The sequence below is a fragment of the Phytophthora infestans genome, genomic scaffold (genome assembly GCF_000142945.1).
Source record: "Phytophthora infestans T30-4 supercont1.3 genomic scaffold, whole genome shotgun sequence".
In the NCBI taxonomy this organism is placed as follows: domain Eukaryota; phylum Oomycota; class Peronosporomycetes; order Peronosporales; family Peronosporaceae; genus Phytophthora; species Phytophthora infestans.
In genome coordinates this window covers 65,573-84,580 of record NW_003303756.1, presented here as the reverse complement: position 1 = coordinate 84,580, position 19,008 = coordinate 65,573, and the positions used below count along the sequence as shown (strand labels likewise).

Genomic DNA, 19,008 nt, shown 5'->3' with positions numbered 1-19,008 from the left:
CCTCTTTTGAGATTTATAAACCGATTTCTTGCAGCTAAAAAGTCTAAATTATATTGATATTAGTATTGCATCCAGTCAGAAGGTCGGATTAAGTGACCTGACGGACAGACGGACATTCATCTTACTTACTAGAACCCTGGGGGCTCGCTACGCGGGCGCCAGGACATGATTGGTTGGTGTAGTGTGAGCCTGCCACCTCCGCTACGCTGCGGTGGCTTAACCCCTCCGTTACCAGAAAATCCGAGTTAAAACAGCCTATTTATAGGTCGAAACTTACGACTTCGCTTTAATATTACTATTTGTAAGTGCGTGTCTTGCCACGTCGATACCTCATCGATTCCCGCTATTAACCCCCAGAGGTTTTTGAAATCTAAGTCGTAAGTGCTACGACATTGTGAACAAATCATAATTCGAAAAGCCAAAACTCACGACTTTCAGACTGCAATGCGCATTTTTTGTTAGCAACAGATCCCTCCTTGCTAATCCATAAAGCTCTGGGCGCTTCAAAAACTGTACGAAGACCAAGTAAATGCAGTGCTACCTAATCTATTTATACGATTGCTGACTGTAGAGCATCCTGGTCGACAAGCTCTTCCACCTCATTATCAGCGTCGCCATCTTTACAAATCAGCTCTCGTCGCGTGGGCTTACGTGTACCCACCTTGCCTGAGCGACGCAAGACGACCCGTTTCTCGAGGGATGCTGGGATGGAGACGCCACTCTCGAAGTCTTCATGCCAAATTTGGTAGCATGCCTTTCGTACACCCCCGTATATATACCGCGACTTGGGGCACAGGAAGCACTTCGCACCAGGCTGTGAACAGTCTTCACAGTAGTAAGTGGTCTGAAATGACTTCTTTCGTTCGCCGCGGAGAGGAGCGCAAACTTTACAGGAACGTTGACGGCGTTTCAGGACGCCTGATACGATGACCCAGTCGTCAAACTGCACATGCGCGTGACCATCTAGTTGGCGGCGCTTTCTGGAGCGCGCCATAGGAGAAAGAGTAGGAGCAGAAGCGTCGACAAAGTCGTCTGCCGTGAGCTGCAGCAGTTGTTTGTGCAGGAGGATATACCAGTCTCCACGGTCTCTAGGTACGAGTCGCTTGGGCCGACACGTTTCCTTCTGTGTGAGGTATGCATTCACCGGTGCCATGTCTACCAAACCCATGAACAGTGATTTGTAGTATTTCTGGAATCGGAACGCTGTCTGAATCGAATACGACTGGAGGCGGAGTTGATCATGGACATCAGTCGGTAACGAGCTTTGGGCACTTAAATGTTGATGGTCCTACCATCTTGATGTTTCTTTGGATTGAGTCTTCTACCATGATCGAGCCCGTTGCTAGGTCGTGTACTGGCTTCCTGTCCCACCAATGGCAGGCAATCACGGTCGGAATAGAATATGACCGCGAGAACGCGAAGGACCCCCGTTCTATCACACGCGGTCTTGTTTTGCATGTCTTAATGACTTGCTTATCAAACCCCAGCCGGTTAATCATGATCGTCCCTAGCACGTAGATCGACATCGATAAAAGCTGTATGACCAGCGGTACCGAGGAATAGAACCGGTCGATTACAACTAATCGAAATCCCCGAGATGCTCCACTCAGAACAGCCTTCATGTTTCGTATCACTGCTGCTGCCTCCGTCTTGTTGTCGACCTCTTGTTGGTCCCTATCTTCGGTATCTCGTTTCCCGACGTATACCTCAAAACTGTAGTCGCAAGTTACGACATATAACAAATCAAATAGGGAATTAATGTCAATAGTTACGACTTTTTATTTTTTTTCATAAAACATCACCGATGACAGGACGCACTCCTGGAATCACACACCATGAATAATTTTGTTCCGTAGCGGTGGGGCTTGTCGGGCATGAACGTGTTGTGTGTCGCTTCGATGTCGCCAATAGAGTGCCTTTATCAAAGGAGAACGTGCTACCAAGTGTCCATCCCGAGTGAATAAAAAGACTGCAACACGTCCACAACCGGCCATAACTTCCACATCTTATCGCGAACACGCGGGGCCTCGTTGTTCACGACGTGAAAGTCGCGAAGGATCGAAGTGCACCGGTTGCGAGCCATGAACTTGCCAAAGTTACCGGCTGATAGTGCGCCATCATCGGCCACCGCCCAATGTCGTGAGAAACGCCGCGTGATCGGGCTCAGCATTCTTGCCACTAAAAGGCTCATCACATGTAAGATCTCATGCGTTTGGTACGCAGGTTCGGCACGAAGACGCCTTTCAATATGCTAGACAGTCTCTGGCGTCGCAGCATGACGCTTCCGTTGCTTTGTTCGAAATCGTTTTGCTCTTATCGCGAACGCGCGGGGCCTCGTTGTTCACGACGTGAAAGTCGCGAAGGATCGAAGTGCACCGGTTGCGAGCCATGAACTTGCCAAAGTTACCGGCTGATAGTGCGCCATCATCGGCCATCGCCCAATGTCGTGAGAAACGCCGCGTGATCGGGCTCAGCATTCTTGCCACTAAAAGGCTCATCACATGTAAGATCTCATGCGTTTGGTACGCAGGCTCGGCACGAAGACGCCTTTCAATATGCTAGACAGTCTCTGGCGTCGCAGCATGACGCTTCCGTTGCTTTGTTCGAAATCGTTTTGCTCTGGCGTGTGCAGTTTGTCGCTTGTAGCGGTTGGTCTCCTTCGCAATGCTAACCCACAGCGACTTTGGCAGGTAATAAAAATAGCAGCATCGGCGAGTCTGCGATGGCTTGGATCTCTGGCGTAGGGGTAGCAACATCAGTAGCCAGATGCGCATATGCTTCACAATCACGTTCAAACTCGGAAGAGGGTGCACTCCACGAGAATTGCCGAAGCGCGTTGTTGTCGATATCTTTAAGGGTAAGCTTTCCACCCATCGCGTCCATTAGGGCGACATCTTCGTCAGGCTCCAGTAAGTCGTCGGGATATTCGCGCCGCTCAATGACCTCATCTCCACTATTATCGCTGTTGTCACTACCGCTCGAATCGATAGCCTCATTGGCGTCCAACACTTCTCCATCCGCCATGATGCTCACGTCGTCTTCCACTACGGCAACACGGCCATCCGGAGCGTCCTCCACACTCTCATAATCATCCACACTGGCACCGTCACTCGCGTTATCATTATATAGCTGTTAGACTCGGCGCCCGACAAGAGGCGCTGAAAGGCACCGACGACCAGCTCGTGATCTGCCTGACCCAGACGATCCGACTGGGAACCGCTCTCCGATCCGAACATCACTGCTATTGTGTTGGCTGATAGCACAATGGATGCGTCGATCTGTGACGCCGTCACCGACTCCTTCGCTGGCAAGCCCTCATCGACACTCGCCTACCCCCCACTCTCGCTACTTTTTTCTCCAATAAGCTTTGATTCGATAGCAAACGTCGTCACTGCACAAACAACAATTCATTTAGATACCTGTGTTGTGCTTCGTTCACGCGTTACGTACCGACAAGCAAGATCCCGGTCGGTGACGTATACATTTACTCCTTCACGAGTCCGGAGCCTGACGGCCTCTTCGATGTCCACCCCACTCCAAGGAGCTGCCGCCACAAGTGCTTGAAGTCGACCGCTCGAACCCCAAGCGTGTCTTGAACTACCGACTGCCTGGTTCTCGTACTGGATTGTACTCTTGCCATTGTGGCAAATTCTGGAATGAGGCACCGCTGCTTCGAGTCGGCACCCTCGACCACTCAATCAAGTGTCCGGACTGACCATATTGCTGCAGCACATCTACCCTTCCCCCACGCTTTCTTTGGCATTTTCTTTTTTGACCTCTTCTAGTCTATATTTTTTGGCAGCGAAAATTGACTTGATTAAAGTATCGTGTTCACTTTGTTCGAGCCATTTCATGTCTAGAGATTTCAGTTACGTCGTAACTTAAGACTTATGTCCTCCTTGAAGCCGTAAGTTACGACGTTGGTAACGGAGGGGTTAAAACAAGATACCGAAATCAAAGCTAAATGTATTATATGTAATGTGTGGCCTACCAATTTAGCGTCCCAAAGTTTGCTCTGTACATATTTTTCTTGATGTGTACGTTGTCTCCCTCATCAATGGTCTTTGGATCAACAGCAATATTGATCGCCTTCCTTGATGTCACACTTGACAACACCACATCGTGTTGAGTATGTGCGACGACTGGCTGGTCTAGGTAGATAACCGCATGATAGATTGAGCGCCGATGATTTTTGTTAATCATCAGGCTAAAGATAGACATGACTCTGAATCATTGCGAAGAGGATGTCTTTGTCGCCGCCACCCAGGTCTAACGTGAGATTTGTTCCTAGCGATCTACCGACTATAGTGGTGTCAGATGCAGAGCGTCATGTGATTATTTTTCCCAGAGATCGCGGACTCGGAGCAAAAAAAAGTGAATAATGTTTGGCAGACTTAAATGAAAAAAAGGTTGCGTATCAATTCTATTTTGTAAATAAATATAAGATGTTTCCTTCGTCTCGGATAGTAAACAAAATGAGAAACTATTTTTAACGATTCCATATTAGAAGAATTATGACGCATTTCACATCAGCACTCAATTTTTTTTAGTAAAACGCTGCGGTGAACGCTTCTGCCCGTGCTCTAATTCGTAAACGAATGCATACATAGGGCCCATAATAGGCGGGGTTTCCGGTTTCGGTCGCACAGAACCAATCCGTTTTTATGTTTCGGCTGTCCGCACCCGTTCGTTTAGGGGATGTTTCATTCCGGGGGGGGGGGGAGGTTAAGTAGGGCAACTTCTCAGCCAATCAAAATCATCCAAATTTGCCCTGGCTGCCCTGAGCTGCAACTTTAAGGATAAAAAATTACCTGTATCGCTCCTCTGGAATGAAACATTCCCTTGAGTATATAACCGGCCGAAGCTTGCCCGAACGGTTACGGCTAACTGCTTACGACCTCTGTTTTACAGTAAATTGATGTACCCTATCCCTTAATTTGATTTATATCTACTAAACCTTTTAAGAGCATTTCCACCAGCTGCGACAATACAAAAGCTACAATTGGTCAATAATGTTCATACTCAAATTTGATCGACATGCCACACCAGCCGAAGACAATCCACAACAGATCTCACAAAAAGAAGCCCATGTCGGTGAACTCGTTTAGCGCAGCGTCGAGATGCCCCCAGGCTTATCTCGACATTGAAGACGAAGACGAGGAGGAGGATCTTGTCATTCAGCAGCTCCTATATCCTGATCCTCATGCTGTCGCCCAGCGACGCGGAGGGTCACGCCCCGGCAAACGTGCCAACAAGAACCGAGACTTTCAGACGCGTTACCAGCGCTTCGTAGAGCAGTATTTTGCGCCGATTCCAGTCTATGATGATGATGACTTTAGAATTCGAAATCGCATGAGCAAGACTATGTTTTATCGCGTTTTGAACGGTGTACTTGATGCAGATTCCGCGTATTTTGAGCAGCGACCGAATGCAGCAAAGAAAATGGGCATTCACCCTCTTATGAAGGTGACATCTGCCTTAAGGGTTCTAGCTTACGCAATGTCCGCTGATTCTATAGACGAGAATCTGGAGATGTCCAAGACGGCTATCTACAATAACGTCTGTCATTTCGTGGATGCCGTGGACAAGCAGTTTGGTGACGAGTATCTACGATCTCCTACGGAATCAGATATGAAGCGGCTACTCGAATTACGCGGCGTGGATTTGTCGGAATGTGGTGCAGCATCGACTGCATGCACTGGGAGTGGCAAAACTGCCCGACCGGTTGGGCTGGGCTGCTTAAAGGCAAGGAGAAAAAACCTACGGTTGTTCTGGAGGCGTGCGCAGATAAGGAGCTTTGGATTTGGCACGCTAGCTTTGGCTGGCTTGGAGCGCTAAACGATCTTAATATTCTCGATAGATCTCCCGTGTTCGATGAATTAATGAAAGGAAACGCACCTCAAGTGAATTTCGAAGCTAATGGACATTCGTATGACATGGCGTATTGCCTAGCAGATGGAATATATCCTGACTGGGCTGCATTTGTTAAAACATTATCAGAACCGCGTGGTAACAAGTAAAAGTGCTATGCAAAAGCACAGGAAGCGCTCAGAAAAGATGTCGAACGCGCATTTGGCGTCCTGCAGGCCCGATGGAGGATTTTAGCCTTACCGTGCAAACTACTTTCACGGCTGAACATGAATAAGGTTATGCGAGCCTGCATTATCCTGCACAATATGGTACGTGAAGAGAATCGTTTCTCTTCAGTTGATGAGCACGGATATTTGTTTGACGACGAGCAAGAAAATCCTCTGTACAAGCTTCGCGTTTCACGACCAGTTGGATATCGACCTAGATCGCTTGGTGAGCTCACAGCACGCATTAATACGATCGAGAACGCTTCACGTCACGCTCAGCTGCAGGTCGACTTAGCTGAACATGTATGGAAGTGTTTTGGTGAAACAGACGATTAAAATAAAACAAAGATCGTGAGCTGACAAGACTTTTTTTATTAACGTTAATTCTTGAATGAATTTGCTAGCTTTCTGATAAAAAACAGAGTAGTCACGTGAAAAACATCCTAGTCAGTGAACTCGATCGACGAAGCTGGAGTATCAGATAATGGAGTTAGTGGTGGAAAACTTGCCGTCGTGAACGAAGACGATAGCGTGGATGAAATGTCCGATGACGATGGTAGATTGTAGTCCTGTGAAGCGAAAGTCGCTAGAGATGAATTGTCACCGGTCGATGATGTGCTTTGAGGTGAGGTCGTGCTCACAGTATCAAGGCGACGCAGCAAGTTGGCACGACGGTTTTCTAGGTACGTAGCATGCCCACGGCTTGCTGGCACAGTACTAAAGAGCTCGTTGAGCATTGTGTGTAGCACTTGCTCTTCTTGGAGGCGCTACTGGGCTTAATTGATGTGAAGCTGCTCCTTTAGTACTTTCACCTTTAGGGTCATCGACGATGCAAGTGTTTCCTGGGCTTTTACTGCTCGAAGTGGAATCAACCTCTCTACTTTAGTTCGTTTTGCAGCTTTAACCCCGACGTTGGGACGCTCGTTTTCTGTGTTATCGCTGGTAGGTGGACCGGCCAGTGTTTGCCCAATGTTTGTAGTCTCAGTTTCCTCTTCAGACACAGAACGCTTCCCAGAGCATAAAGATTGCCCGCGACCTGAAACTCTATCAAGCCCCTTCTCAAACTTTGGGCACCTGGACAGCAAGTCGTAGCACTCTACATAAGCAAAATGCTGGTTGTAGCGCTCTTTATACAACGCCAACGCCTGCTTCATCATATCCCTCTCAGTTGACCCAGACGTTCTCAGAGACTCAACGTGAGTCGAGCAGCCAACATACTTTGCAATTGACTTTTGAATTTGACTAAAATGCGCCTGGAGGCTTGAACACATACGACTTGGCATCTTTCCTGATGCTAGAGCAACCGATATGAGCTCCGAACTCTCCATAATATCCTTTACTCGACACCAAAAGTCCTTGGCGGTCTGGTTAATTCCGACTAATGCGTCGGTAAACACCTGTACCCATGCTCGCGCTAGCTCCAAATCTTCAGCTACAGCATAGTTACGCCCTTGCGCTACCTTCTCTCGTGCCGAGAACATTTCGTTCGTACACTGAGCGCTGAAGGGTCGCACAAGGTAGTGTTTTGTCAGCGATCATCGGTGTGTTATATCTTGTCGAAGGATGACCGGAGGATGGTCGATGGGCAAATTTAGTCCGTGTTTTGTCGAACTGGTGCGAGCCCAAAAAGTCATCCGTTGGTTAAATTTTGTTTTTGTCGATGTTTTGTGGAAATGCTCTAACTACTGAGTAACAAAAGCTTCAACTGATCCAATTGTCTCACAAAATCGTATTTCTCGTTGTAAAACCGGTTTGACAGCAGTATCGAAACAAAAATCGAGCACATTATTTCGAGCCGGTCGATTTCTAACGTCATTTCTAACATGGCAACGCATACAAACGCTTAGTCAACACGCAAACAGCCAAAAAACAAACCGAAGAACACTCCGCTATCGTACCGGTCCGTACAGCCAGCTGCGCGCGCATTGACTCGCCTGCCGATCGCCGATCGCTCCTGCCCTCGACCATCTTCTGGTCACTTGGTGTCGCCCCCTGCGCCTCCGCCTCTCTCGCCTCGCTACTGCCGAGTGTGTAAGGTGCCACTTTGTCTGCTTGCCCCCGGTTGCCCCCCCCCCTCACTGCGTTTATCTCTCCCTGTCTCTGCTTTAGCGACATCCTCGTCGTGTTGCTTGACCTGCCGTCGTAGCCGACACGCGAGCGACCGACAGACCACCGGTCAACACGAAAGCGCGCGCCCCCAGTTCCGACAGCCAGCGTCCCTCCCGCACACGCGCATTCGACCGGTTTCGATCGTGGGCGGGCGGACTACTCGGTAAAAGCTCCACTAGAGACCGAGCAGCCACCGAACCAGTGCGGGCACCTCATAGGGACCCAGCCAGAAAGGCAGCGACTCCAAATCGCTCTAAACGTGTAAAATCTATCGCTGAACAGCCCAGCAGCAGCAGTAACGAGGTCACTGAAGTGGCCAGTGACTCAGCAGCGAGAAAAGAAGAGGAAGCGATGCAGGAGGTCTCGGCTGAACTACAGCAGCAGCTACAGGCATTGGGCATCAACCCGTCAGATGACGTTTTCCGTACAGGCTCGGAAGAGTTTGACCACAATGGACTGAGCTCTCCAATCCCGCAGGAAGTGCGCTTCATGAATGCTGAGCTGCGACGTTGTCCTGTGGAAGGTGTCGGTATGGTGCTGGCAATATTTTCTGGATCTGGAGCTGTGTACGAATTCGTGCGTACGCTGCGTAAGTGTATCTATGGCAAGGTGAAACACGCCGTGCGTCTGCAGATGACACCCAATGGCACCTTCGTGCGCACGCAATTCGAAGTGGCCATCAAGGTCATGAGTAAGGTGCGTATATCAATGAAGTATTAATACTGGTAGGTGGCTGGATTATCTCATGTGTTATCCGATTTTCAGGTTATTATAGAGGAGGGCAAGCTTCAAGAGAACCCACTTGTTGAGCTTGCAGCGCAGCAGTTCCTTTCAGTACCAGGCCACGAGAACGTACTCACGCTGGTAAGTTATCTTGAAGGGATAATTGCCTTGACTCTTATGTCATCTCACGCATAACCCTATCTTGTGTTGTGTTTCCACCATGCAGATCGAGTGTTTGCACGACGCCGACTTCATCTATGCTGTTCTTCCGTTTTGTAATGGTGGCGAGTTGTTTTCGGTTGTGGAGAGCGGTGGTGCAATGGAGGAAGCCGAGTGCCGCCATTGGTTTACTCAAGTTCTCGCGGGCTTGTCTTACCTGCAGAGTCGCTACATTTGCCATCGTGACATGTCCTTAGAAAATGTGCTACTGGATGGCGATACCTCGAAGGTACGGGAAGCTCGACTGTATATGTCATGAGGTTACGCAGGTTTGACTTTACTTTTGCCTTGTATGGGATAGATCATCGACTTCGGTCTGTCAATTGGCATTCCTGTTGACGCCCATGGCATGACATATTCACTGCCGCCTGCTGGCGCAGTTGGAAAAATCTTTTACATGCCTCCCGAGGTACGACCGCGGCTTCACACTTGCTTGTCATGAGAACGGATTCTGACAAGAATATTTTATGCTCAGATTTACCGCAACCAAGTCCCCTTCAACGGCTTCTCGGCGGATATTTGGTCAACTGGTGTAATGCTATTCATCATGGTTACCGGGGCACCTCCCTTCGAGCGTCCGGATGACGCCGATCCGCGCTTCCAGATGATTGCACAGGGTCTAATGAGTGACATGTTAGACTCGTGGGGCATGAACCACGTGTCTGCGAGTGTGCGTGACTTGATGTCCAAAATGCTGATCGTGGACGATCCGTCTCGGCGTCTGACAGTAGAGCAGATCGCCATGCATCCGTGGATCCAGGGCGGATAGGCCGAGTACTTGCTGCCGCGCAAGAATGAACCGTTGTCTCAAAAGGAAGCGTTCCTGATTGTACATGGTTAGCATTGTTGAATGTGCAAAACGTCGATAGTTTGGGACCTTGCCTGCTGGTCGTACATGTATTTCTTCAGCCCCAATCGGATCGACAGTAGTAGAAAGCGCCAGGTGGAGCAGGATGCATCGAAGGTGGCAGGTTCTGCAGCGCAAATGTCGGTTTCTGAGCGCTATTTGCTGGAGGGTTCTCTAGTGTCCATGCAGGAGAGTCCTGACCAACAATTCCAGCTGCAGCTGCATGCCGCTCTTGATCTGGTAAAAAAAGCGTTGAAAATGAGTGATGAGGAATATGTACTCATAGCCTAGCCAAGACGTTCTTGCGCATACCTGTGAAGCTATCGTACCAGAGCTTGACGTTGGCCTTGTGGTTGCGTCCGCGGTTGTGTCGTTGGCGCGCCTCGTGCGAGTCCTCAAACGACTTGTTACAGTACTCGCAGACGAAGCGCGGCTTCCCCATGTTGTCCTGGTCGTTTAGGTTTTATTTTAGCTGTTTGCCTTCCATTATCTGAACCCCTATGTGCCTTCTTTATTTTCATAAATCTATGTTTAATTTAGACCAGTCGCTACAAAATGCAGAGTTCAGTAAGCAACTTTTTTTTTTACAGTCCCTACCATCATACTTACCGTGTTTAAAAAAAAATTATTCTAGTAATCATGACACAGTCTATTTATAATTATCGTGTCAATTTCAGCTAATTACAGGTAGTCCACGCGGGTATTTAATGCAAGCTGGACAGGCCATTACTATCCTTTGCATTGATTGATGCGATAGCGGCTCAGAAACCGCCCATGACATCGAGCTCGACGCTTAACTAAATATATCGTATAGCGATTGCAGACATGCAATTTGAAGTGCAGGTGACTCTGATCACTTCTCATACCAAACTCAATGAAAGCTAAAAAAAATCAAACTGTAGCATTTTTAATGCATTGAAGTGCGTTCATTTTGTGCTAATTCAAAATTAGTCATTAGACACTCGAATCTGCCAAAACATTTGGATATTGAGTCGCAAAACGCCTTGTTGACGGGGGTGTTTTTTATTTGATAGATGATTAAACGTCATTTAGGCTCCAATTTTCCAAACGTTTCTTTATGCAACCAACTTTAATTTACACCTCTCGTTTTGTGCTGTTGTCTTACCGCTCCCGTTAAAATCGTAACCTACGTTCTTGTCGGCGACACGTCTGCCCGTTAAGTAGTATCGGATTTTGCTGTCTAAACAACTCTTTGAAACAATGGCTTCAAAAGGAACTCGTAATATGAGCTCCTTTTGTTCAATCTAAAATTATCTATCTCTATGGCTCAAGTGACAACGTTTATTAACACCGCGTTGTTCTGTTCTTACGGCCAGCTTCTGTTGTACATGTACTACGATTTGGTAGGTCAGTCAGTTACCCCACACTCAGATAACTCATTAATATTTTTTACAACAAAACAGTTGTTGTTTTAGTTCTAGTCATTGCAACTTGCAGAAACAATTGAGTACAGAGTATTACGTATATGTCCTAGGAAACACATGTCACGCTAAGCACCTTGCAGCATTGGAAGCAAGCCCTCAGTTTAGCACTCAAATATGAGTAACAACATTTGCTGTTAAAATAGTAAATGATAGTAGAACGATGCCGCCTTCGGATAATGGATAGCACTGTGCAAATCACACTGGGAAACAAATCATATAGGCTACACAATCCAGTTTTGGACCAATTGGAGCCGCCTTCGCTGCGCTCGGCAGCCAGTAGAAATCTTAAAACTAGGCTGTCCAATTATTTGTCCGGAAAAGAGTGACAGGCACGACAAGTTAAGTGTGACGGACAGACAGGTTGCTGCAATAGCTGTTTAAGACAAGCGCTCTGGGCTCCGGCTCCGCGGACGCTAGGGCATGGTTGGTTGGTGTAGAGAAGGCTGCTCACCTCCGCTGTGCTGCGGTGGACTTCGAGTTTCTAACTCAAAGCAGAGCTACTTCTATCAAACGCATACCGTGTCCTACAAATGCTGTATTAACAAAGACTCTGCCCACAACACTCTTATCCATCGCCGGTGTCACCGACCTACAGCATTTCCTGATCTCTGAAAAAATGTTACCGTTTACAGCCCTATATAGAGTTGAATGTGCCCGATAGCAGGCAGGCCCAGATCATCATCTAAAGGTGGACATATAACTCCAAATCATTGCGAAGCAAAATTCGTTGTCGCCAGGGCTTAACGTGACCCGCAAGATGAATGCCATCTACCCTGAAAGGCTTTGTCTCAGTTATCGTTTAAGCGCGTCCTTTCCGAAATGACACCACTCCGAGGCACACTTCATTGCAAAGTCAATATCGTTTGCTCAGAAGGCGAATCACTATCATTGGTGCTCCAAAACCTACATATAAATTGATGAGGAAATCGAGCATAATCTTAGCGTGCTTAACCCTATTGCTGCCGGAAATTTACTTGGATTTTGTATGGTAAATATCCCACAGTCCAATGTAAAACATGCATATATGCTGGGTTTTACTCCGAACCCCGCAGCATATTATATCATATTGCGTGGGTTTACCAATACTTATTGCAATTATTGTAGTAAAACCAAGCAATATGCTTGGTTTTCCGCAAACCACATGATTCGTTCAAAATGAAATCCTCACATTTTGGTTGAGTAAAAAGTGTAAAACCAAGCATATGGCAGGGTTTTAGTGGCAACGGTAGCAATAGGGTTAGTACATCTACGCAAACATACTACGCCATCGGGTGAATTGAGCGTACTTTTGTCGCAATTCGTGATATGGTAACGAATGCCTCGTCTTGCTGTGAGGCATTCGTTACCATATCACGGATTGCGACAATCTGTTAAAGTAAGATTTGAGCTCATATCCATATGTGTAGTGTCTTTTAGAACCGCTAGTATTTGTCGATGATCACCACAAATATTAAAATCTTAACTCCAAATGGCTTTACGGAGATCTTTTTTGTATCACCGAATGATCTGTCTTCCTCCTTAAAGTAAGGTCACGATTGTAGGTGGCTCATCATAATGAATCGGATTGTCATTTAAAATCAACTTCGCTTTCTATGGTGACATGATAGGATGAACGTCATTGACTTACTTTCCGGCTTAAATGCATAGCTACTGACTGACATAGTGGCGTAGATCCTTTCTGACTGACATTATACTGTCCCCGATATGTATGACAAACATACGAAGCTATATGGCGGTATTGGATCGTAGTGATGTTTAGACTTGAAGTGAATAAGCGTTCATGCACATTAGATGAAGTACTTTCGCTGCCTATTTATCAGCTCTGCGTGCTAGCTGATGTGTCCATCCATCTATCGCAAGGTCATTAATGAGTGTATATGCCACGCGCTCGTGATAGCCAAAACCTTTGCATAGGACCACTGTCACGTTCTCGGTACTTTGGCGTCGTCGTGCTGGCTTACTGTGCTTACGTTTCTGATGTATTATTGTGCCTTTCCAAAGTTTTGGCCAATCTGACCTTTAAAGGCTGGTCCTAAGCAAGGGTGGGTAGGGCTAAAGGTGGGATTTGAGGACGAACTGGAGTTGAGTTGCTAAGCCAGACCAATAACTAATATAATATAATATATGACCAATAACACTGTTTGATTTTGCCGACTGCAATCCAATAATACTTGATTGTGGAGGTCCTACGTAAGGGCTCCGATTTGGTCTAAAGGGTACCTTTTTACAAATTAAGGGCTGAATGGCAAGGATTTGCCGGCCATTTACCCTTACGTAAGGTATCCACAGCAGATTGATTTTAAATGAAATATGGGCTACTCATCAGACATACGCTGGCGAGGCGTTGTCTTGCAGTATGTCTACAATATTGAGATCAGCGTAGTTGCCGGTGTACTGGGCGTCTCGACCAGAAGCCTTCGAAAATGAAAAAAAAAACCATCAACAGAAAATGCCGACAACACCCCAAAGAATGAGCGGTCATCTAAATGCATACTAATATTTTAATGAAATTTTGTCAGATATGGTCAAATATGTCTTTCGTCTTTTTTTTCGTCAAAGGGTTAGGCTAAATTTTAGTCGGAAGGACCCGATCAGATAGTAGGTCTTCCGTAAGGGTCATCCTCCTACGTAGGACCATACAACTGAGGGCGTTTGGCAGAAAGGTACAATAGTCGATATGACCAGGCGCGTCACTAACTGGGCACAGGTCATACCGCCGAGATACAGGCTAGCTGACCGTGTGTCTGATAGCTATATATACGCGCGCGGCGGAAACACCTTATAACCAACAGATCTCTTATTTCGACCATTATGGACAGGGCACTAAGTACAGTACTGCGTACCGACACATCGACTTGCCACGCCCATATGTATGGTCAGCACTACCGCACACGGGCACACGAGCGTCTGTAGATAGCAACTTATTCGTCGCGCGGAGTGCTAACTTAATACTGTATTTTTTATTTGCGAGCACGCATGAGTGAAATATACGTTGTATGCGTTGATGGAACAGAAAGCATGGATTTGCATGTGTCCAAGTGAGCGAGTGTACTTTCCATCTACGATGACGCGTATGTAGATAGGGCGCTTGCAAGGGCACACAGTTTTTATCATGTGCTAATTATTATATGAAACGCGCTACGCTCTGTAGGTGCGTCAGCACAATTGACAGTGCCGGAGTCAGTTTACCATATGTGCGGCTCCAAGTTCGCACTGTCCGCCAGTATACTAAATACAAAAACAGGTAGGAAAATGAGGGCCTAAAGGGTATATTTATCAACTACTTACTCTTCTTCTGCTTCTTTTGCTTGATGTACTTAGCGCTTCGGGCAGTCAGCTTACGAGGGCGGCTGCTCCTCTTTTCCTTCTTAGGGTACAAGTCAGGACCCATCGCCTTCTTGACTTTCAACAGGCTATCCCGGCGGCACACTTCGACCAAATCAGGTGGTTGGGGCTTTTCCTTCTGGAGCTTAACCGCTTTGAGCTGTTCTCGCAGGCTATGCTGCGCCGCGCGATGTCTCGTCCGCTGATAGTCTGGAGCGTGTACCCGTACTGCAGCTTCCTACAGCAGGCGCAGCGCGCCGGTGGGTTCATCGTAGACCGCTTCGGATTCACCAGTAGCAGGTCAATATTGGCCTTGAGCGTGGACCTCGCCATGCTGCAAACGGCGAGCAGCCTATTATAATTACTAACGTGCATAAAAATATGTGGTATTCTAACGGTCATTTACTGCTTGGTGTATTAACAGAACGAAATAATAAATAACGTTGTATTATTATATCAAAAGCATGATATAGTCTAAAACAATAAATACCTCTAAATAGTAGCCAATAAACCACCATTTAATGCTGTTAGACAAACTGTATTTTTAAATTTTGCAATTGCTTAAATATTGCTATGTTTTTGCAAAACATACGTTTTAAGCAATAAAAATGACTTCAAATACTACTTCATCTGTAGAGCGGTCATATTTAATTTATTCATCGGAATATGTTAAACTGACATCTCATTGGTCTAAAATAATATTTGGATAACGGTGAATTTTCTGGTCGAAATTTGAATCAAATCGGTCACTTGGTCGCAACTATATGATGACGCAAAGTTTGTGATGCCGAATTGGAAATTGAAAAGTCTTCGCTTGACCGTCATTTTTAATTTAGGTGGCGTGAAAACTTGTAGAGACGTAAAACTTGCCATCGAATAATGCTACTGATAGCGCGTAGCTCGGCTTTGACTCGGGCCAGTAGTGGTTGCCAACAACAACAGCAATTCTAAAGGCGTACTTAGCCAAAATACAACGGTATTTTTAAGTGACTTGAATTTGTAAGGAAGCCGCTTATATTTTTGGACACGGTTTAGATAGGTAGCCCGCTTATATTTCCGGACAGAGGAAGTACCACGTAGGTACCATGCGCGCATCCAGTGCGATGTCCGGGTGCAGCTAACGCAAAGGTTGTAAAACTTCCTTCAATATTAGCAATAATACTATCGGCTCTACTTTACAAGGTGTGAGGAAAAAACATTGCAGAGCTCTTACAGACAAGGTGTTTACTGTGCCCGATTTGCAGTACATACGACAGGTTTTGAGTAGCAAAATGTACTAATGTAATCGTTAACACAACCCACCAGGTTGCTTGCATCCAATAGGTGCGCTTCGTTCTCGGCAGAAATGTTTACCTCACGTCCAATCGCGAAGGCGAGAGACGGTCCGATCGTGCGACAGATCCAGTAGGTGTCGCAGGTCGGCAAATATCGCCCAATCAGGGCGCCTCTTAATTGTAAAACGTTTTTTAATATTTTTGTAATTTTGGCTTAGCTAGGTCGGGTCGGAAAGATATGCGCAGCTGATAGGATGGGAAGGAAATGCATTAGACCGGTCGAGTGTAACCATGCGAAAAGGTAGATAAAAGCAGGAGGGCAGGGAAGCGACGGATAGATTGACAGACGGACAGGTATATCGGTAATGGGGCGAGAAACTAACGCAAGGGCATGGTTGGTTGGTGTAGAGAGGGTTGACCACCTCCGCTGCGCTGCGGTGAACTAATTTTTTTTATTCAAAGCAAAGCTACATATAATATATGTATACCGTGTTCTAATATTTTTACGCTCCAAAAAACATTGTAGACAATATTCTCAGTACTCACATGTTCTGTCTCACTAAGCGGCTTTCGACCTACCTTTTGTATTTTTTAAGCCACTTTTCACAGCATCAGTTATGTATGCGTGACAACTGGCTGTTACAGACAGATACCCGCGTGATAGATTTAGCTCGGATAAATATTGTTAATCGTCGTGGTAAAGGCATCACTGTAAATCATTGCGAAGAGGAACTATTCGTCGTCACCACCAGGGTTTGAGGTGATCTGCATGATGAACACCATCTTAATGTTGTCTTAATTCTCGATTGAGCGCTTCGCTCCTCAAATGGCACCACTTTGAGGTGCGCTCGCTGCAAAGTCACTCTCTGTTATTCAGAATATGGGTCATTAGAGAACTTTAGTTTCTGGAATATATCGTCACCTTGGAATAAAATGTTGCAATAAAATCGTACTTAAAACGTAACTTGCATATTTATATACCAAAAGCTTGTTCCAGTGGAATACAGGAGGGTCGAGATATTCCAGTGCCATAGCTCAGCGGATTCCTGTAAAACCATATAACCCGAAAAACTCGACGTCAGTCTAGGTGATATCGCACCAATTGCGTGCGGCAACCTTGGGCAAAGGGAGTCAACCAACCTGCAAAATCTCGGCGCCAGCCACGACCCCCCGCGCGACTCCAGGTAAAAGCCGACAGAAGCCCCAGAGCATTGGACAAACGCGCTAATCAGCTCCTTACCTGGATACCTTCAGAGACTACAGTACGTGTTCATTCTGATGGTGTCACCGGACAACGTGTCGCTAACTACTACGATAATGCAGTCAGACGTCGAGTTGGACGGTGACGAGCCACAAGTCTTGCAAGTCGTGGCAGCGCCACCCGTACGCAGTGGTGGAGGCGATGACGAGACGCTCTGCTCAAGCGACTGTGTCAAGTAAACAAGAGCGAGAAAGCCCGCAAAAAGCGCATCACGTACTCGGTGAAAGTAGACTGCATGCTCATGAACGAGGTGGTTGGTGATGACGGGACCTTCTAGCTTCATAGCGCCTCGAAGCCGGAGCGGTGGGTCGAAATTACGGAGCGTCTGGGCTCAGCGCTGAGCAAGGAGCTGTCTGCTGGCGGTGTACGCAAGCACGTTGACAAGTTGAAAAAAAGAGTACCGATCGAAGCGCGCAAAGGAGCGAGCCATGTCAGGTATGACTTATGCTACGGAATTTTGTTCGCTGGTTGTGTGTAGACTACACCTATGTATACCGCAGGCCAAGAACCACATAAGTCTGTCGACGAAAACGAGCTGGAGCGCTTGGTGGAGGTTTACGTTCAGAAGAAGAACGATGAAACCTTGGTACAAAGCAAGCGCACCGAATCCAAGACCAAAAAGGTTGCCATGACAGGTCCTAGTGATGCATGAACTCTGCTGCGTACAGCGCGGCGGCTTCGGCTTCATATCCCATCGCGTACAGCGCTAAGATGCGGAAGCGCGCTTCCTTCTCGTCGGCATCGCATTTCTCCCCTGTTCAATTTTGTAGTGACTTACCCTAGCCTCTACGGCTAGGGCACAGTGTACGGCAACCTGCCTAAACTTCAAAGTGTACCTTTGGAATATCACTCGAGCAAGAAACTGGTCCCATATTCCAGTAGAGTTTATTCCAGAAACTAAAGTTCTCTATTATCGATTGCGCGGCAAACCTCAACCTAAATCGGTGAGGATATTGCAGATTAGCTTAGCGATTAGAAATACGTCTACCACAGCGTATTGGGATCCCACGCCATAGCGGAGTTATTCATAATATCAAAGTATCATTGAAGGGCTCGTCTCAATAAATCAGATTGACAGTAATAAGTAATTTCGTCTTCTTACTCTGGCATGATAAGATGTACGTCATTTACTATTTATCGACTTTTTGCATAATTACTGACTGACAGAGTGGTGTCGAGTGACGTTCACTGGCTCCGATACGTATAACAAACATATGACCGTAGGCAGATTATCATATCGTAGTGATGTTGAGACACAAATCGAATAGCAGTTTATGCACATCAGATAAAATATTTTCGCTGCCTTCTTATCAGCTCGGCGTGCAATTCGATATGTCCGTGTATATCATGAAGGTCGCCTTGATGTGCGAGGCCGTATGAAGCACCATGACACACGAGGTCGTATGAAGGCACGTGTCGTGCGAGGCGGTATAGGCGCGTGTGCTGAAGTCGTGATGTGCGAAACCGTATGAAGCTCCATGACATACGAGGCCGTATGAAATCCCATGTTGTGTGAGGCGGTATAGGCGCGTGCGCTGAAGAACACATATAGTAATAGCACGCTTTGAGAAGACTTACTATAATTCTGCTCTAATATAATATGTGATGAGCTTTTCACCCCATCTCGATAAATGGCCATGGAGAGAAGTCACACCTTCGGCGCGGCAGATCCGACGCGTCTCATGATAGCATGCGAGATATCTAGATCATAGACAGGTGGAAGCTCTGC

The 19,008-nt window shown here is 46.8% G+C and overlaps 3 protein-coding genes across 3 annotated transcripts; all 3 read left to right on the top strand.

Moving 5' to 3' along the window:
* Positions 1-5,037: 5,037 nt before the first annotated feature.
* On the top strand, positions 5,038-5,838 carry PITG_02072 (uncharacterized protein; the record flags this gene model as incomplete). Its single annotated transcript, XM_002906997.1, has 2 exons — positions 5,038-5,466; positions 5,533-5,838. The coding sequence occupies 2 exons, from the start codon at positions 5,038-5,040 to the stop codon at positions 5,836-5,838; spliced, it is 735 nt and encodes a 244-aa protein (XP_002907043.1).
* A 2,699-nt stretch (positions 5,839-8,537) lies between these two features.
* PITG_02071 (protein kinase, putative) lies at positions 8,538-9,897 on the top strand (the record flags this gene model as incomplete). The annotated part of the gene is made up of 5 exons (XM_002906996.1): positions 8,538-8,882; positions 8,952-9,050; positions 9,136-9,357; positions 9,430-9,537; positions 9,604-9,897. 5 exons carry the CDS (start codon positions 8,538-8,540, stop codon positions 9,895-9,897), a joined length of 1,068 nt encoding a protein of 355 aa, XP_002907042.1.
* A 7,399-nt stretch (positions 9,898-17,296) lies between these two features.
* PITG_02070 (uncharacterized protein) lies at positions 17,297-17,931 on the top strand (the record flags this gene model as incomplete). Its single annotated transcript, XM_002906995.1, has 3 exons — positions 17,297-17,454; positions 17,565-17,643; positions 17,758-17,931. The coding sequence occupies 3 exons, from the start codon at positions 17,297-17,299 to the stop codon at positions 17,929-17,931; spliced, it is 411 nt and encodes a 136-aa protein (XP_002907041.1).
* Between the last annotated feature and the right edge of the window lie 1,077 nt (positions 17,932-19,008).